The sequence below is a fragment of the Danio rerio genome, chromosome 11 (genome assembly GCF_049306965.1).
Source record: "Danio rerio strain Tuebingen ecotype United States chromosome 11, GRCz12tu, whole genome shotgun sequence".
Lineage (NCBI taxonomy): Eukaryota > Metazoa > Chordata > Actinopteri > Cypriniformes > Danionidae > Danio > Danio rerio.
Window position 1 is genome coordinate 8,306,511 of NC_133186.1, and position 13,909 is coordinate 8,320,419.

The following is a 13,909-nucleotide window of genomic DNA, read 5'->3' on the forward strand; positions in this document are numbered from 1 at the left end:
CTGGTCTTAGCAGGTCAGGCTGGAAAATGACCAGCTAAATCCAGCTAAAACCAGCTTGACCAGCTTGGTTTAAGCTGGACATAGCTGGTTTTGGCTGGGCTCCCAGCCTGGCTAGGTTGGTCAAGCTGGAAATTCCCAAAACCCCTCTAGAGGTTTAAGCTGTTATTTTCAGTAGGGATGTTGGCAGGGTTTACTACGTTACATCTTGATTAGCTTTAATGAATTCATAGCCTTTTTGGTTTATGCTTTGATCGGTTTGATTACAGGAAACTAGTTCATATCAGTAACTTAGTCAGGACTATAATACTGATTAGCCTAATGATTTGTAATCATTTTATAGAGAGCATAACAGCAATTGCAAATCTAAACATAAAGGCTAATCGTTTTAGAAACCTTTCTCACAGATGAAAAGTTAAAGCATTAGCCTTCAGTACATCTCATCAAGTTTTTTGGTTAGTTAAAGGAAATTTCATTGCATTGATATGTAATATAGCTGAACTGCAGCTTTACATTGTTGAGAATAAGTATGTCAATATGTAGCATGCTAGTTTTCACAAGTTATCTCTCAGTGAAAATCAATACATTCTCCTTGGTGGCCTTTGGAACCTATGTCTTTTTGTTTTCCTCCACTGTTTTGGGTGTTGAGCAAAGGGCCTGATGACCCATGTTTACTTCATCATTTGCACAGAATAGTCTACTCGAACAGGAAGTATAACTAGCTCAGCTGGTGGTAAGGCAAACACTTGAATAGAAATCTAAGCATCTAAAACAGGAAATGACTATGACATCTCTGTGCTGCAGACAGTTGAGTTGAAGAGCATCTGTGGTTATCAACTAATTTGAAAGTTTCTTCTGTGTGAACAGCGCGTGTAATGGCCCAGCCAAAGGATCCACACTTTGGCCATTCATCAGGCACTAACTCTGCCCTTCAGAAGCTGGACACTTTAGCTAGCCGTTTTTTTTACAAATGTCGAAAAGGAAACCATGACAAAGGACTGGAGAATGAGGGGCCGCATGTGTCAGAGCACACTGTCCTTTGGGATACAGCAAGTAAGTGCCTTCATTAAAATATTGTAAGCATTGCTGTAATGATAATATTAAAAAACAAGCTAATGAGTGTGGTTTCAATACACTAAAGTAATCCTTTCCTCTTGAAATATGTAACTCAATTCAAATATCGCTGATGGACTTTCTCAAATTTGTTATAGAATATAACATAGGGGTTTTATTGTAATTTGCTGATGAATGTGAAGTACAGTGTGTGTTAGCCTTGGTAAATTGCATGCTGTACACTTTGAATGTTGTCAGACACTCTGTGGTTTTAACAGGAAGAGATTATTCATTTACTCAAAGTCTGTAATCACACTGACAGTCCACCCAAAAATGAAATTTATGTATTCATCTACTCCCCCTTCACTTGTTCCAAATCTGTTTGACTTCCTTACATTTAACACAAAAGATACTTTGAAAAATGTTGCAAACCTGTAACCATTGACTTTCATTATTCCTACTTGAAAAGTCAATGGTTACAGGTATTCAGCTTTATTCAAATTTTTCATAACCCTTTGAGTGAGAATAAACATTTTAAATAAATAATTTGAACAAGCAGCAAAAGTATTGTGAAGTGTCTATAGGTGTTCTGAACAATTACACAGATAAGAGTAATACAGTGTGATTACATAAAACCAGCTACAGCAAAACAGATAATATTATAATAATGAGACATAGGACGTTATTGATAATATTCTAAATGAGATGTAAACCTGCCCTGTTGTGATTTTAATATAGTTAACAAGTCCGCAGCTACTGTATAAGGCACATATGTCCAAAGTAGGGCCCGCTGGCCAAAGTTGGCCCATTGTAACCTTTGATTTAGCCCACCATCCCATCTGAGATGAGAAGTGAGTATGATGGAGAGGGTTGGGATGAAGGCCTTTAACACAGAGATCATGATTTCTAATTTGACGTAACGTTTTTTTTTTTTTGTTTGTTTTATTGCTGAGCTACAAAAAAAGCTAACTGAAATTGAATGTTTCAATTAAATGTTGTAAATAAATGCGATATTTAAAAATGTAAGTACTGTCACTCCATGAATAGAGCACTATGCAGAAGATATTGGCAAGCAAATCAAGGCAAAAACTCGTCTTATTCTGTTATAAATGAGATTGTTTTATTTTTATTGTAATAGGTTCATTATTAAATGTAAAAAAAAAAGTATTAGTTAATATAAAGTAAGATTTTCTGGTCTTTTTAAAATATTATTAAATAATGTAAAATAGGAAGAGATTGTTCAGTTATTTAAAGTCCGTAATCAGACCGACAGTCCACACAAAAATGAAATTTACGTATTCATCTACTCCCCCTTCACTTGTTCCAAACCTGTTTGACTTCCTTACGTTAAACACAAATGTTGCAAACCTGTAACCATTGACTTCCATTATGTTTTCCTACTTGAAAAGTCAATGGTTACAGGTTTTCAGCTTTATTTAAATTATTCATAACCCATAAAGATTCATAACCCTTTAAGTAAGAGTAAATATTGCATATCCATTAAAAAAAGACGTTTGCTGCTTGTTCATTCAATCTATTTGTATTTGTAAAAGCATTTAAGTTAACTTAATCAATTTGTGGTGGAACAACATAAAGAAATTGTGTGGAACCCAGCATTTTTTTACCGAGTAAATGTTAATTTTTGGGTGAACTATCCTTTTACAGTTTTGCATTGCCTGTATTAAAACATGTACATCAAGTTTGCTAATTGAATTAGCTTTCCTTATACAAGGGGTTCCCAAACTTTTTCTTATGAAGGGCCAAAAACCAAACTTGATTGAGGCTAGTGGGCCAAAGGTAAATTCCATGGGAAATTTTTGAATTTATTTTTAAAAAGACTACAAAACCTTGCTTATATTAACTCGTACAGATTTTTTTTTTTTACATTTTAAAATGAACGTATTAAAATAAAAACAAAACAATCTCATTTATAACAGAATTACACTAGCTTTTGCCTTGATTTGCTTGCCTATGTGGGGCGACGCAGTGGCACAGTGGGTAGCATGTTCACCTCACAGCAAGAAGGTCGCTGGTTCGATCCTCGGCTCAGTTGGCGTTTCTGCGGTTTTCCTCCGGGTGCTCCGGTTTCCCCCACAGTCCAAAGACATGCGGTACAGGTGAATTGGGTAGGTTAATTGTCCGTAGTGTATGAATGTGTGTGTGTATGTGTGGATGTTTCCCAGAGATGGGTTGCGGCTGGAAGGGCATCTGCTGCGTAAAAACTTGCTGGATAAGTACCGCGGTTCATTCCGCTGTGGCGACCCCAAATTAATAAAGGGACTAAGGCGACAAGAAAATGAATGAATGAATGCTTGCCTATGTCTTCTGCATAGTCCTCTTTCCATCGAGTGAAATCAGATTTATTTACAACATTTAATTAAAACATTTAATTTCATTTAGCTTTTTTGTAGCTCAGCAATAAAACAAACAAAAAAAGTTTGCGTCAAATTAGAAATCATGATCTCTGTGTTAAAGGCCTTCATCCCAACCCTCTCCATCATACTCACTTCTTCTCTCAGATGGGATGGTGGGCCAAATCAAAGGTTACAATGGGCCAACTTTGGCCCGTGGGCTCTACTTTGGACATCTGTGCCTTATAAAGTAGCTGCAGACTTGTTTATAGACTGCCTTGCACACAGCTAGCATGATGTACTTGACAAAACTCTATTAAAATCACAACAGGGCAGGTTGAATCTCAGTTAGAATAATATCATAAACGTTCTGTCTCATTATTATAATATTATCTGTTGCTGGTTTTATGTAATCACACTATTACTCTTATCTGTGTAATTGGTCAGAACACCTACGTATAAACACTCCAAAAATACTTTTGCTGCTTGTTCAGATTATTTATTTTAAATGAGTTGAAACAACACAAACACAAAGTTTTTTTTTTTTTTTTTTTTTTTAGGGGCAACTTAATTGTTTTATGTTCAATTCTCTTACATTTGTAAACAAAAAATGAGTTAACTTAATCAATTTGTGTTGGGACAAGAAGGAATTTTGTGGAACCCAGTATTTTTTACAGTGAAGCTATCTGAATTCAGTGTAAATTACATGAGTATCACTTGACCACTGTTGTGGGACAACAGAATCAGAATGAATGAAAATGAAGTCATATAGCTGACATGTGTCTGATTGTTGTGATGAGTCAGAAGCCATTGGATGCATTTGCAAGCTATATTAAGGTACAGACACCAATGATGTGTTAATGATCTGGGACAATCCAAAATCAGGTCAATAAACAGGCAGAGTTAGAGGCAGAGAACAATCACAGACGCTGAAACAGGCTAAGGGGTCAGGACACAGGTAAGGAATATATGGGGGCTTGGGTGGGATGAAAACAGAGCATTGCTATTACTTATGTTTGTAAGTATGTAACTTGTATCTGCGCAAAATGTTATTCAAGAGTTCACACTCAGCTGATGATTGATTATAAAGCTTGTTTGGCATGCTGTCCCGAGAGAGAGCCCTGAGTTCATAAGATTCTCGAGCCCAGGGCTCCCTCCCATTTGCAAGGCGAGAGGGGAGTTTGAGCTCAGGTAGATCTTGTGAACTCCCCTGCTGTAGTAGCTAATGAACAGATAGTGATTGCTCTTAAGAGATAACTACTTACTAAGAGCGTGTCTATGGTGCTGATTTAGATTAGTCAATTACCTTAAGTTGCACGTTTTTGGACGGTGGTAGGAAACCGGGGAACCCAGGGGAAACCCACGTGAGCACGGGGAGAACGTGTAAACTCTGCACAGAAACGTTGGCTGCTTTGGTAAGGACAGGGGTGCAACTGCACATTTACTGATGGTTATGCGGCTTCAACTTTTGCGCCCCCCCCCCCCCCCCCCCCCTTCGATCAAACTGTATTTTATAACAGGCAAGTGATAAAATGTGGACAATATTTCCGTCAATAAATTAAAGATATTTTTTCATAAAGATATCAAAAATACAGTTTCACATTTCTGAACACAACTGAAATAGTATAAAGTAGTAAAAGGTATAATTACATTACGCATGTTAAGTCGCAAAGAAATGCATCTCATACCAGCCCAAATTTCTTCTCATTTTAATTTTCCCTCACTAAAAGATTATAGCACCTTGACTAGCCTTGCTTTTGCTTTTTGTACTACATTTGTCAAAACAAAATGATAGACATGGTAGTCCTAAAGGGCAAAAGAACATTGCAATTACTTCTCACATGCATACTGTGAGACGTGTAAGGTCTGTCTTTTCAAGAACAATTGACTGAAACTGCTAAAAGTGAAATAAAAAAGACTGTCAAATGTTTAGTGTAAAAAAACAGAAACAAACTGTGTGAAATGTTCTATTTAATTGAAATGTTATGACTTTGTTTGTAGCTAAAATTAAAATAGTTTTGAGCTAAGAAGTTACCAAAAGGCCTGATGAATTAATATGATACATAATAAATTCATAAAAACATGTATATGGTATGAAAAATGGGGGGAGGGGTGGAATGATTTTTAATTTAATAAAATACAATATTATACGCGTATAAAATGCTAAATAAATATTATTCATCATTAAAGAAACACAATTTTGTTATTTTTTTAACAAAAAAATATATATATTATTTGAAACTTTTAATATGGATAATTTCAAAAATAGTTTTGGCACAATGGCGCCCCCAGTGTTTGGCGCCCCTATGCGCCACATATACTGCATACCCCCTTTTTGCGCCACTGGGTAAGGACTAGAACCATAGATGTTCTTGCTGTGAGGCAACAGTGCTAACCACTGGGCCACCGTGCCACCCATCGGATGAGTAGGGGTGGAAGGGGGTATTCTTCAAAACGAAGATGGCTGTCATATGGAACTTTAAAGTGGTTTAGGAATCTTCTGATTGGTGAATTATGAATTGAATAATGCGGGGCCGGCTGCAAGCAATCATAAGCCCTTGATCCTTTCGAAATTAGCTTATAAATAAACTTCACATAAAAAATGGCAAAAACTTTGATATATCAAGCAATAGCATATATTGAACATAGATAAAAGAACAACGCAATATATAAATTGAATATTATGCAAGATAAAATATGCTAGTTCCTTCACTCTTTTCTTTTTGTCTTGTTCTCTTTAGTGAAGGAAACTCTGGCAAAAGCTAAAGAGGATTTCTTGAACAAATGGGAGTGCCAGCAAAAGGTACAGTGCGGGAGCTTCATCAAGATAAATGTGTCAGTCAAAGTCTCCATCAGAACTAATTGTTGACTTTGATTCTGCAGAGCACAGCATGTCTAGATGACTTTGACAAACTGAAAACTCTCGGCACTGGATCTTTTGGACGAGTAATGCTTGTCAAACACAAACAGTCAGAACAGTATTTTGCGATGAAGATTCTGGACAAACTAAAAGTGAGTATACTGTAAATTCTCTTACATAACTTAAGTATTTGTTTTTTTATCTTCTATAAAATACATTTGTTTTGTAAATTAAACTAAGCTTATTTTTTTTTTCTAGTATCTTCTAAATTGAGCATTCTGAACTTTCTGTTTCTGTATACACTGAAAAAGCTTTACAAAAATGCTTATGTCAAAAGGAAAGACACGATTATTTTGCTTAACTCTTGCTTGTTTAATGGAAAAACTCACTTATTTTTTTTTTATTAAAACAAAACATTGGGCCCTATTTTAATAGTCTAGGCACAAAGTCTGCAGTGCAGGGCGCAAGAGCATTAAGGGTGTGTCCGAATCCACTTTTGCTATTTTAAGGACAGGGAAACACTCTCTGCGCGCGTCGCATGGTCTAACAGGGTTGAGCTTATTCTCTTAATGAGTATAGGTGTGTTTTAAGAATAAACCAATCAGAGTCTCATCTTCCATTCTCTTTAAGAGTCAGTTGCATCGCTCCATGACACATTTACTATTTACATAGCAGACTTTGTAAGTGGAAAAAACACTTACAGCAAAAGAAAAATTAGCCTCCTCTATTCAGCCTTTATTTTTCACTTTCTTTCATGGATAAGAAAACAGTGTTGTACGCTCTCCACTAAACACATCCATTAGCCTACATAATTAATTTTGTTTGTTAATAAAATAATGTAAGATAATATAATATAATGTAATGTAATATAATATAATATAATATAATGTAATGTAATGTAATGTAATATAATATAATATAATATTATATAATATAATATAATATAATATAATACAATACAATACAATAAAATATAAAATAAAATAATGTAATATAATGTAATGTAATGTAATGTAATGTAATGTAAGGTAATATAATATAATACAATGCAATATTATATAATATAATATAATATAATATAATATAATATAATATAATATAATATAATATAATATTATATAATATAATATAAAATAATATGATATAATATAATATAATATAAAATAATATAATATAATATAATATAATATAATGTAATGTAATATAATATAATATAATATAATACAATGCAATATAATATAATGTAATATAATATAATATAATATAATACAATATAATATAATATAGTGTAATTTAATGTAATATAAAATAATATAATTTAATATAATATAATTAATATAAAATAATATGATATGAAATAATATAATATAATATAATATAATATAATATAATTAATATAATTAATATAATATAATATAATATAATATAATATAATATAATATAATATAATATAATATAATATAATATAATATAATATAATATAATATAATGTAATATAATATAATATAATATAATATAATATAATATAATATAATATAATATAATATAATATAAAATAATATGATATAATATAATATAATATAATATAATATAATATAATATAATATAATATAATATAAAATTCATTCATTCATTCATTTTCTTGTCGGCTTAGTCCCTTTATTAATCCGGGGTCGCCACAGAGGAATGAACCGCCAACTTATCCAGCTAGTTTTTACGCAGCGGATGCCCTTCCAGCCGCAACCCATCTCTGGGAAACATCGACACACTTATTCACACACACACTCATACACTATGGACAATTTAGCCTACCCAATTCACCTGTACCGCATGTCTTTGGACTGCGGGGGAAACCAGAGCACCCGGAGGAAACCCATGCAAAGGCAGGGAGAACATACAAACTCTACACAGAAACGCCAATTGAACCGAGGTTCAAACCAGCGACCCAGTGACCTTCTTGCTGTGAGGCGACAACACTACCTACTACAATATTATAATATAATATAATATAATATAATATAATATAATATAATATAATATAATATAATATAATATAATATAATATAATATAATATAATATAATATAATATATTGTAATGTAATATAATATAAAATAATATAATATAATGTAATATAATATAATGTAATATAATATAATATAATATAATATAATATAATATAATAAAAATGAACACTCGTTTTCGTAAATACTTGCACTAAGATTTATGGCATTCATACGACAATTCATTTATATCATATGTTTTTTTATGATAGCTATTATATTGGATTCTACTATTGGATTCTTCTTAAATATAGATTCAAATATTAAAATCACATTAAGCATCAATTGAATTTTTAGCATTGAATTTGCTCGATTCCCATTTTGAAATTAAAGTAGATAAATAAATGTCTTTTTTGGCGGCCTGGGTTTGTGTTTCACATAGTGTGCTGAAAAATGGTACAACCTTACATACAGAGCACAGAGGAAACAGAAAACTTCCTCTACTCACAAGATCCAACCACAACGAGCAGCCACACGATGATGTTTCCACAGTTGGACCGTTTAAGTGCCATAAAACCAAAACAGTGTTATAGCATGAGAGGATGATGCATGAAAATGATGTGAAAGACACATGCAAAAGTGATCACATACTGTACAAATCATGATGTATGATATAATAAGTGTGTTTTTCATTTTAGTTTTTATCTAATACAAAAAAAAAAGTGTGTTCCGCATATGTTAGTGGGCTTTACAAACCACCTGTAGAAACACTCTTTTCCCTTTTACACTTTCTTTTAGTAGCTGCTAAATCAGTGGTTTCCAAAGTGGGGGGTCGCAGGATAATGACAGCGGGTCGCTTGCTGATTTCCAAAAGTCAAATATATTTTATCAAACTATTAGAGTTACCATATTTTATCCTATAGAAGAATAAAAAATAATAGTTAATAGTTACATAAAAATAACATGCAAATGAACAGCCATCAGCCTTTTAATCATTCTTTTCATGGGATTGGTGTGTTTATGTTAAAGACACAGCAATAGCATCAGCCGCATACAGCAGATTGTTTTTATAGCACCAGGCATAGGCGTCGCTAGGCCTATTTTAGGGAGGCTGAAGCTGTGAAAAGTGTGAATTAGCCTGTAGGTTTAAAAACAATATATATATATATATATATATATATATATATATATATATATATATATATATATATATATATATATATATATATATATATATTTATTCATTTTCTTGTCGGCTTAGTCCCTTTATTAATCCGTGGCCACCACAGCAGAATGAACCGCCAACTCATCCAGCACATTTTTACGCAGCGAATGCCCTTCCAGCCGCAACTTCACACACACAGTCACACAAACACTCATACACTACAGACAATTTAGCTTACCCAATTCATCTGTACCGCATGTCTTTGGACTGTGGGAGAAACCGGAGCACCCGGAGGAAACCCATGCGAACGCAGGGAAACATGCAAACTCCACACAGAAATGCCAACTGAACAAGCTGGGGCTCAAACCAGCGACCTTCTTGCTGTGAGGCGATTGTGCTTCCCACTGCGCCTGGGACGGTTATGAAAAGGATTATTTTTTGTTACAGACTTTTTTAATCATTTAGGGGATTTATTTAATTACACTGAAATTATTAACACTTTTGACTTTGAACAGGCCTATAGAAAAGTTTGTTGTTCACTTCAGCTTATTTAAACTGAAACGATACACTCACCGGCCACTTTATTAGGTATACCTTACTAGTTCTGGGTTGGACCCCCTTCAGAACCGGCTTAATCCTACGTGGCATAGATTCAACAATGTACTGGAAATATTCCTCCGAGATTTTATTCCATATTGACATCATAGTATTACGCAGTCCACACAGAAACGGCAGCTGAACCGAGGATCGAACCAGCGACCCAGCGACCTTCTTGCTGTGGGGCGACAGCACTACTACCCACTGTGCCACTGCGTCTCCCTATCTATATATATATATATATATATATATATATATATATATATATATATATATATATATATATATATATATATATATATATATATATATATATATATATATATATATATATATATATATATATATATATATATATATATATATATATATATTAATTAATAAAAATTATTTTTATTTATTTTATTTTTTTTTCTCATTAGGAGCTGAATGTTACTGAATGTTAATTCAGCCCAATGTTACCTAAGTAATGTGAACAACCGCTACACTGATCTGGGCCACACACCTACCATCCACAACTGGCCTATAGTTTGCTGTCATGCATGCAGTGCCATCACTGCCATGCATAGCCGAAATTTGGCTAATGTTATGCATGCCAGTGTCCGTTTGCTATGTGGGAATACACTCTTAGAAATTAAGGTACCGGAGTTGTCACTGAAGCAGTACCTTTTTAAAAGATACATATTTGTACCCAAGTAGTCCACAATGGTACCTAAAAGGTGCATATTAGTATCCAAATGGATCTAAAAAGTAGCTTTGAGGTGCCATTATAAACCCTTCAGGTACAAATATGTAGCTATTGAAAAGGTATTGCTCCAGTGACAGCTATTACTGAGAGTGTACCAGTCTCTTTAGGTGAGGTTAATATTAAATTAAACAAAATAAAAATGACTGTGAAAATGATATGGCTGTTAGACTGTTATTTTGTGTTGTTAATATGCTCGTGTTTGTAATGGCCTATTGTTGTGCGTGCAGTCTTTCTATATTTATGACCACCTCTGAGGAATTTATAGGTCGCAAGTCACAGGCATTGTTGTTTTGCGTCTGCGGGATGAAATGTTTGGGAAAGTTTGCTATATACCTAAATGTAATGCTGTTCTTTCTTCTTGAATTCCTCCAACTGTTTAGTTTTAATCCCCTGTTTTATCATTTTTCAGGTGGTGAAGCTGAAACAGATTGAACACACATTAAACGAGAAGAAAATATTACAAGCGGTCTCCTTTCCTTTCCTTGTAAAACTTGAGTGCGCTTTTAAGGTACCGGATGATTTAGTTATTTATTTATTTATTTTTTGAAGACAATGAATGTCTAATGAATATACAGTGGAGATTTAAATTAGGAAAGAATCTACAATTTTCAACATTTTAAGCTTGCTGCTAAATCCTATTTAAAATTCTGAGTAAACATGCCATTCTGGAGCATATTTTATGAGTTATAGATTCAAAGAACAGCATAAAATATTTGAGGAAAACAACCCCAATCCAAAAAATTAACAAACACCTTCAAATCATGCCATTTATTTATCTTGCACCCAATAGTGATTTCACTAACTGTCGGACAAAACCGGTTTAACAGCAGCTTGACTGACACGTGGATGACCTTTCAGCCAAAACAAAAGAAACGGATCAATCAAAATCTATAGTTTCTAGAATATTGCATGTTTACAATTCCACCAACTAATCACTGATTGAATCAATAGATTGAATGCAATTGTTGATTGGAAGGCAACATGCTGTTCCTATACCAGATTCTTTCTAAGTTTTGCTGCTGTAACTTTCAGAAATTTTGGTTGTTGTATATCTTCATATTAACTAGGGGATGTGACACTGACAACAGAGGTGCGGGTCCACATGCAGGTTTATTAGAATGATCAGGCAAGCAGTGGTCAATGCAGGAGCAAACAGATGTATGAGGGCAATCCAGAGCCGTAGTCAATTAACAGGCAGATGGATACAAGGCAGGCAGCAAACAGGATGAAACAAATAAACGAGGCAAAGGATCAAAAACACAGCAAAGGCGGACAAAGGAAATGCGTTGTAGTGTCACAGATAACAAGACTTAGCAATGAGTGTTTCAATGTGAGCTGCATATATGTGTGTGTAATCAGTACTTGAGCAGCATCAGCTGTGTGTATGCAATCAGTCAGGATCAGGAACCGGTTGTATGTGTGTGTGTGTGTGTGTGTGTTGCATGACTGAATATGTAGTCCATTTACAAGCAGATCTGTAGTCCTATGTATGTGTGTTTGTGTGCGCGAGAGTGTTCGTGTGTGCGAGAGTGTTTATTAGCGACCTCTGGTGGTTGGATCGCTGGTGATCATGACCTGATCATGACACATATCTTATATGTTCAAACTGCTAATTTAAATTGAGCTGAAACAACAGAGTTGTTAATTTTTTTGAGATAATTTAATTATTTTATGTTTAATCCACATAAATTTGATAAAACAATGAAGTAAACTTAACTTAAACAATGAAGTTGTTAAATTGCATGGTGTAGCTGTAAGTATAATTCCTAAATAAATTAAACAACGAAGATTACATTATTTCTGAAAAAGATCTATAAAAAGTAGGGTTCATATATAGTTCTATTTTTTACATTTTGATCTCCACCATGACAGGTTTAAAGCTTTTGCAAAAATGCAATATTGTTACATAAAATAAAATAAAAATATTTAATTGCATTATTGTTTTTATGTGTCAATCAATAATTTCTTTAACAGGATAATTCAAATTTATACATGGTCATGAGATATATCCAAGGTGGTGAGATGTTCTCACATTTGAGAAGGATTGGAAGATTCAGGTAAACAACTTAAAAAGCATGAATACATCTCTTGATTGTGTGCATTTAGCCCTCGACTTAATCAAGTTTTGCTCTCTTTTATTTTCATAGTGAACAGAATGCACGGTTCTATGCGGCTCAGATTGTTCTGACGTTTGAGTATCTTCACATGCTGGACCTCATCTACAGGGACCTGAAACCTGAAAACCTGCTCATTGATCATCAGGGATACATTCAGGTGTGCCAGTCACTTATTTATGAACCAACCTCAACAAGTGAAAAATTTCGGAAAGAGATCAAACCTCCGACAGATAAGCAAAAGTAACTCAAAAGCCATATTACATTATTTTTCATAAAAAAGTAACTAGGTAACGCAATTAGTTATTATTTGGGGGAAGTAACTCAATAGTAATTTCCCCCAACAATGATCTCAAATAAGTTAATGGTGCATGGTTTCTCATAATTGTTAGAAAAAGAAACTTCTCTGAATTTTCAAAAAACCAGGAGACAATCTCCCAAAAAACAGACAAAAAGTCAAGACAGACGGCAAGATTCGAAAATGAAAAACTATGCAAAAAGACCAAAAACACAGGAAAGGCAAAAACAAAGAGTAAATGCTTTGAAATGAAGCAACAGCTAAACAAGACTCAGCATTAGATGTGTGAATGAAAAGTGTATTTGTAATCCAAGTAATTAATGATAATGTGCATTAGCTGTTATGCCACGGTCACACTAGAAATTCTGTGATATAGCTCTGCAAAAAGGGGTGGGATTAAACAATATAATTCGACATTTTAAAAAACGAGTGATTGGTCCATATTTTGAAAATCTATACAGAGAGGTCATGTTATGATCTTCGATTGGCCTCACACCTTAACATGATGCCATTTCACAGGTCAGAGTTCACCAAGCTTCAACTTTGCAACATAGTGAACTGCAAAATTTCTGTTGAGTTCACTTGCGAAAATGGGGCAAAAAGTGGAGTACAACCATCACTTAAGTGTAATCAAAGTGAACTTGATACTGGTGTGTGAATGTTGGGTATGATGGGATATGTAGTTTAGGTGAATGACAGAGAGTTATCTACAGTGATCTGAAAG

General features: G+C 33.8%; 1 protein-coding gene across 35 annotated transcripts in view; it reads left to right on the forward strand.

The window, feature by feature from the left end:
* The window catches only part of prkacba (protein kinase, cAMP-dependent, catalytic, beta a), a 29,158-nt gene that overhangs the window by 2,478 nt on the left and 12,771 nt on the right, over window positions 1-13,909 (forward strand). For 30 of the 35 annotated variants that reach the window (XM_073915592.1, XM_073915593.1, XM_073915583.1 and 27 more), the window contains 6 exons: window positions 865-1,050; window positions 6,143-6,204; window positions 6,285-6,413; window positions 11,183-11,281; window positions 12,748-12,830; window positions 12,921-13,047. In XM_073915592.1, coding sequence (XP_073771693.1) covers window positions 873-1,050; window positions 6,143-6,204; window positions 6,285-6,413; window positions 11,183-11,281; window positions 12,748-12,830; window positions 12,921-13,047 — 678 coding nt within the window. In that variant the 5' untranslated portion in view covers window positions 865-872. 35 annotated transcript variants of the gene reach the window in all.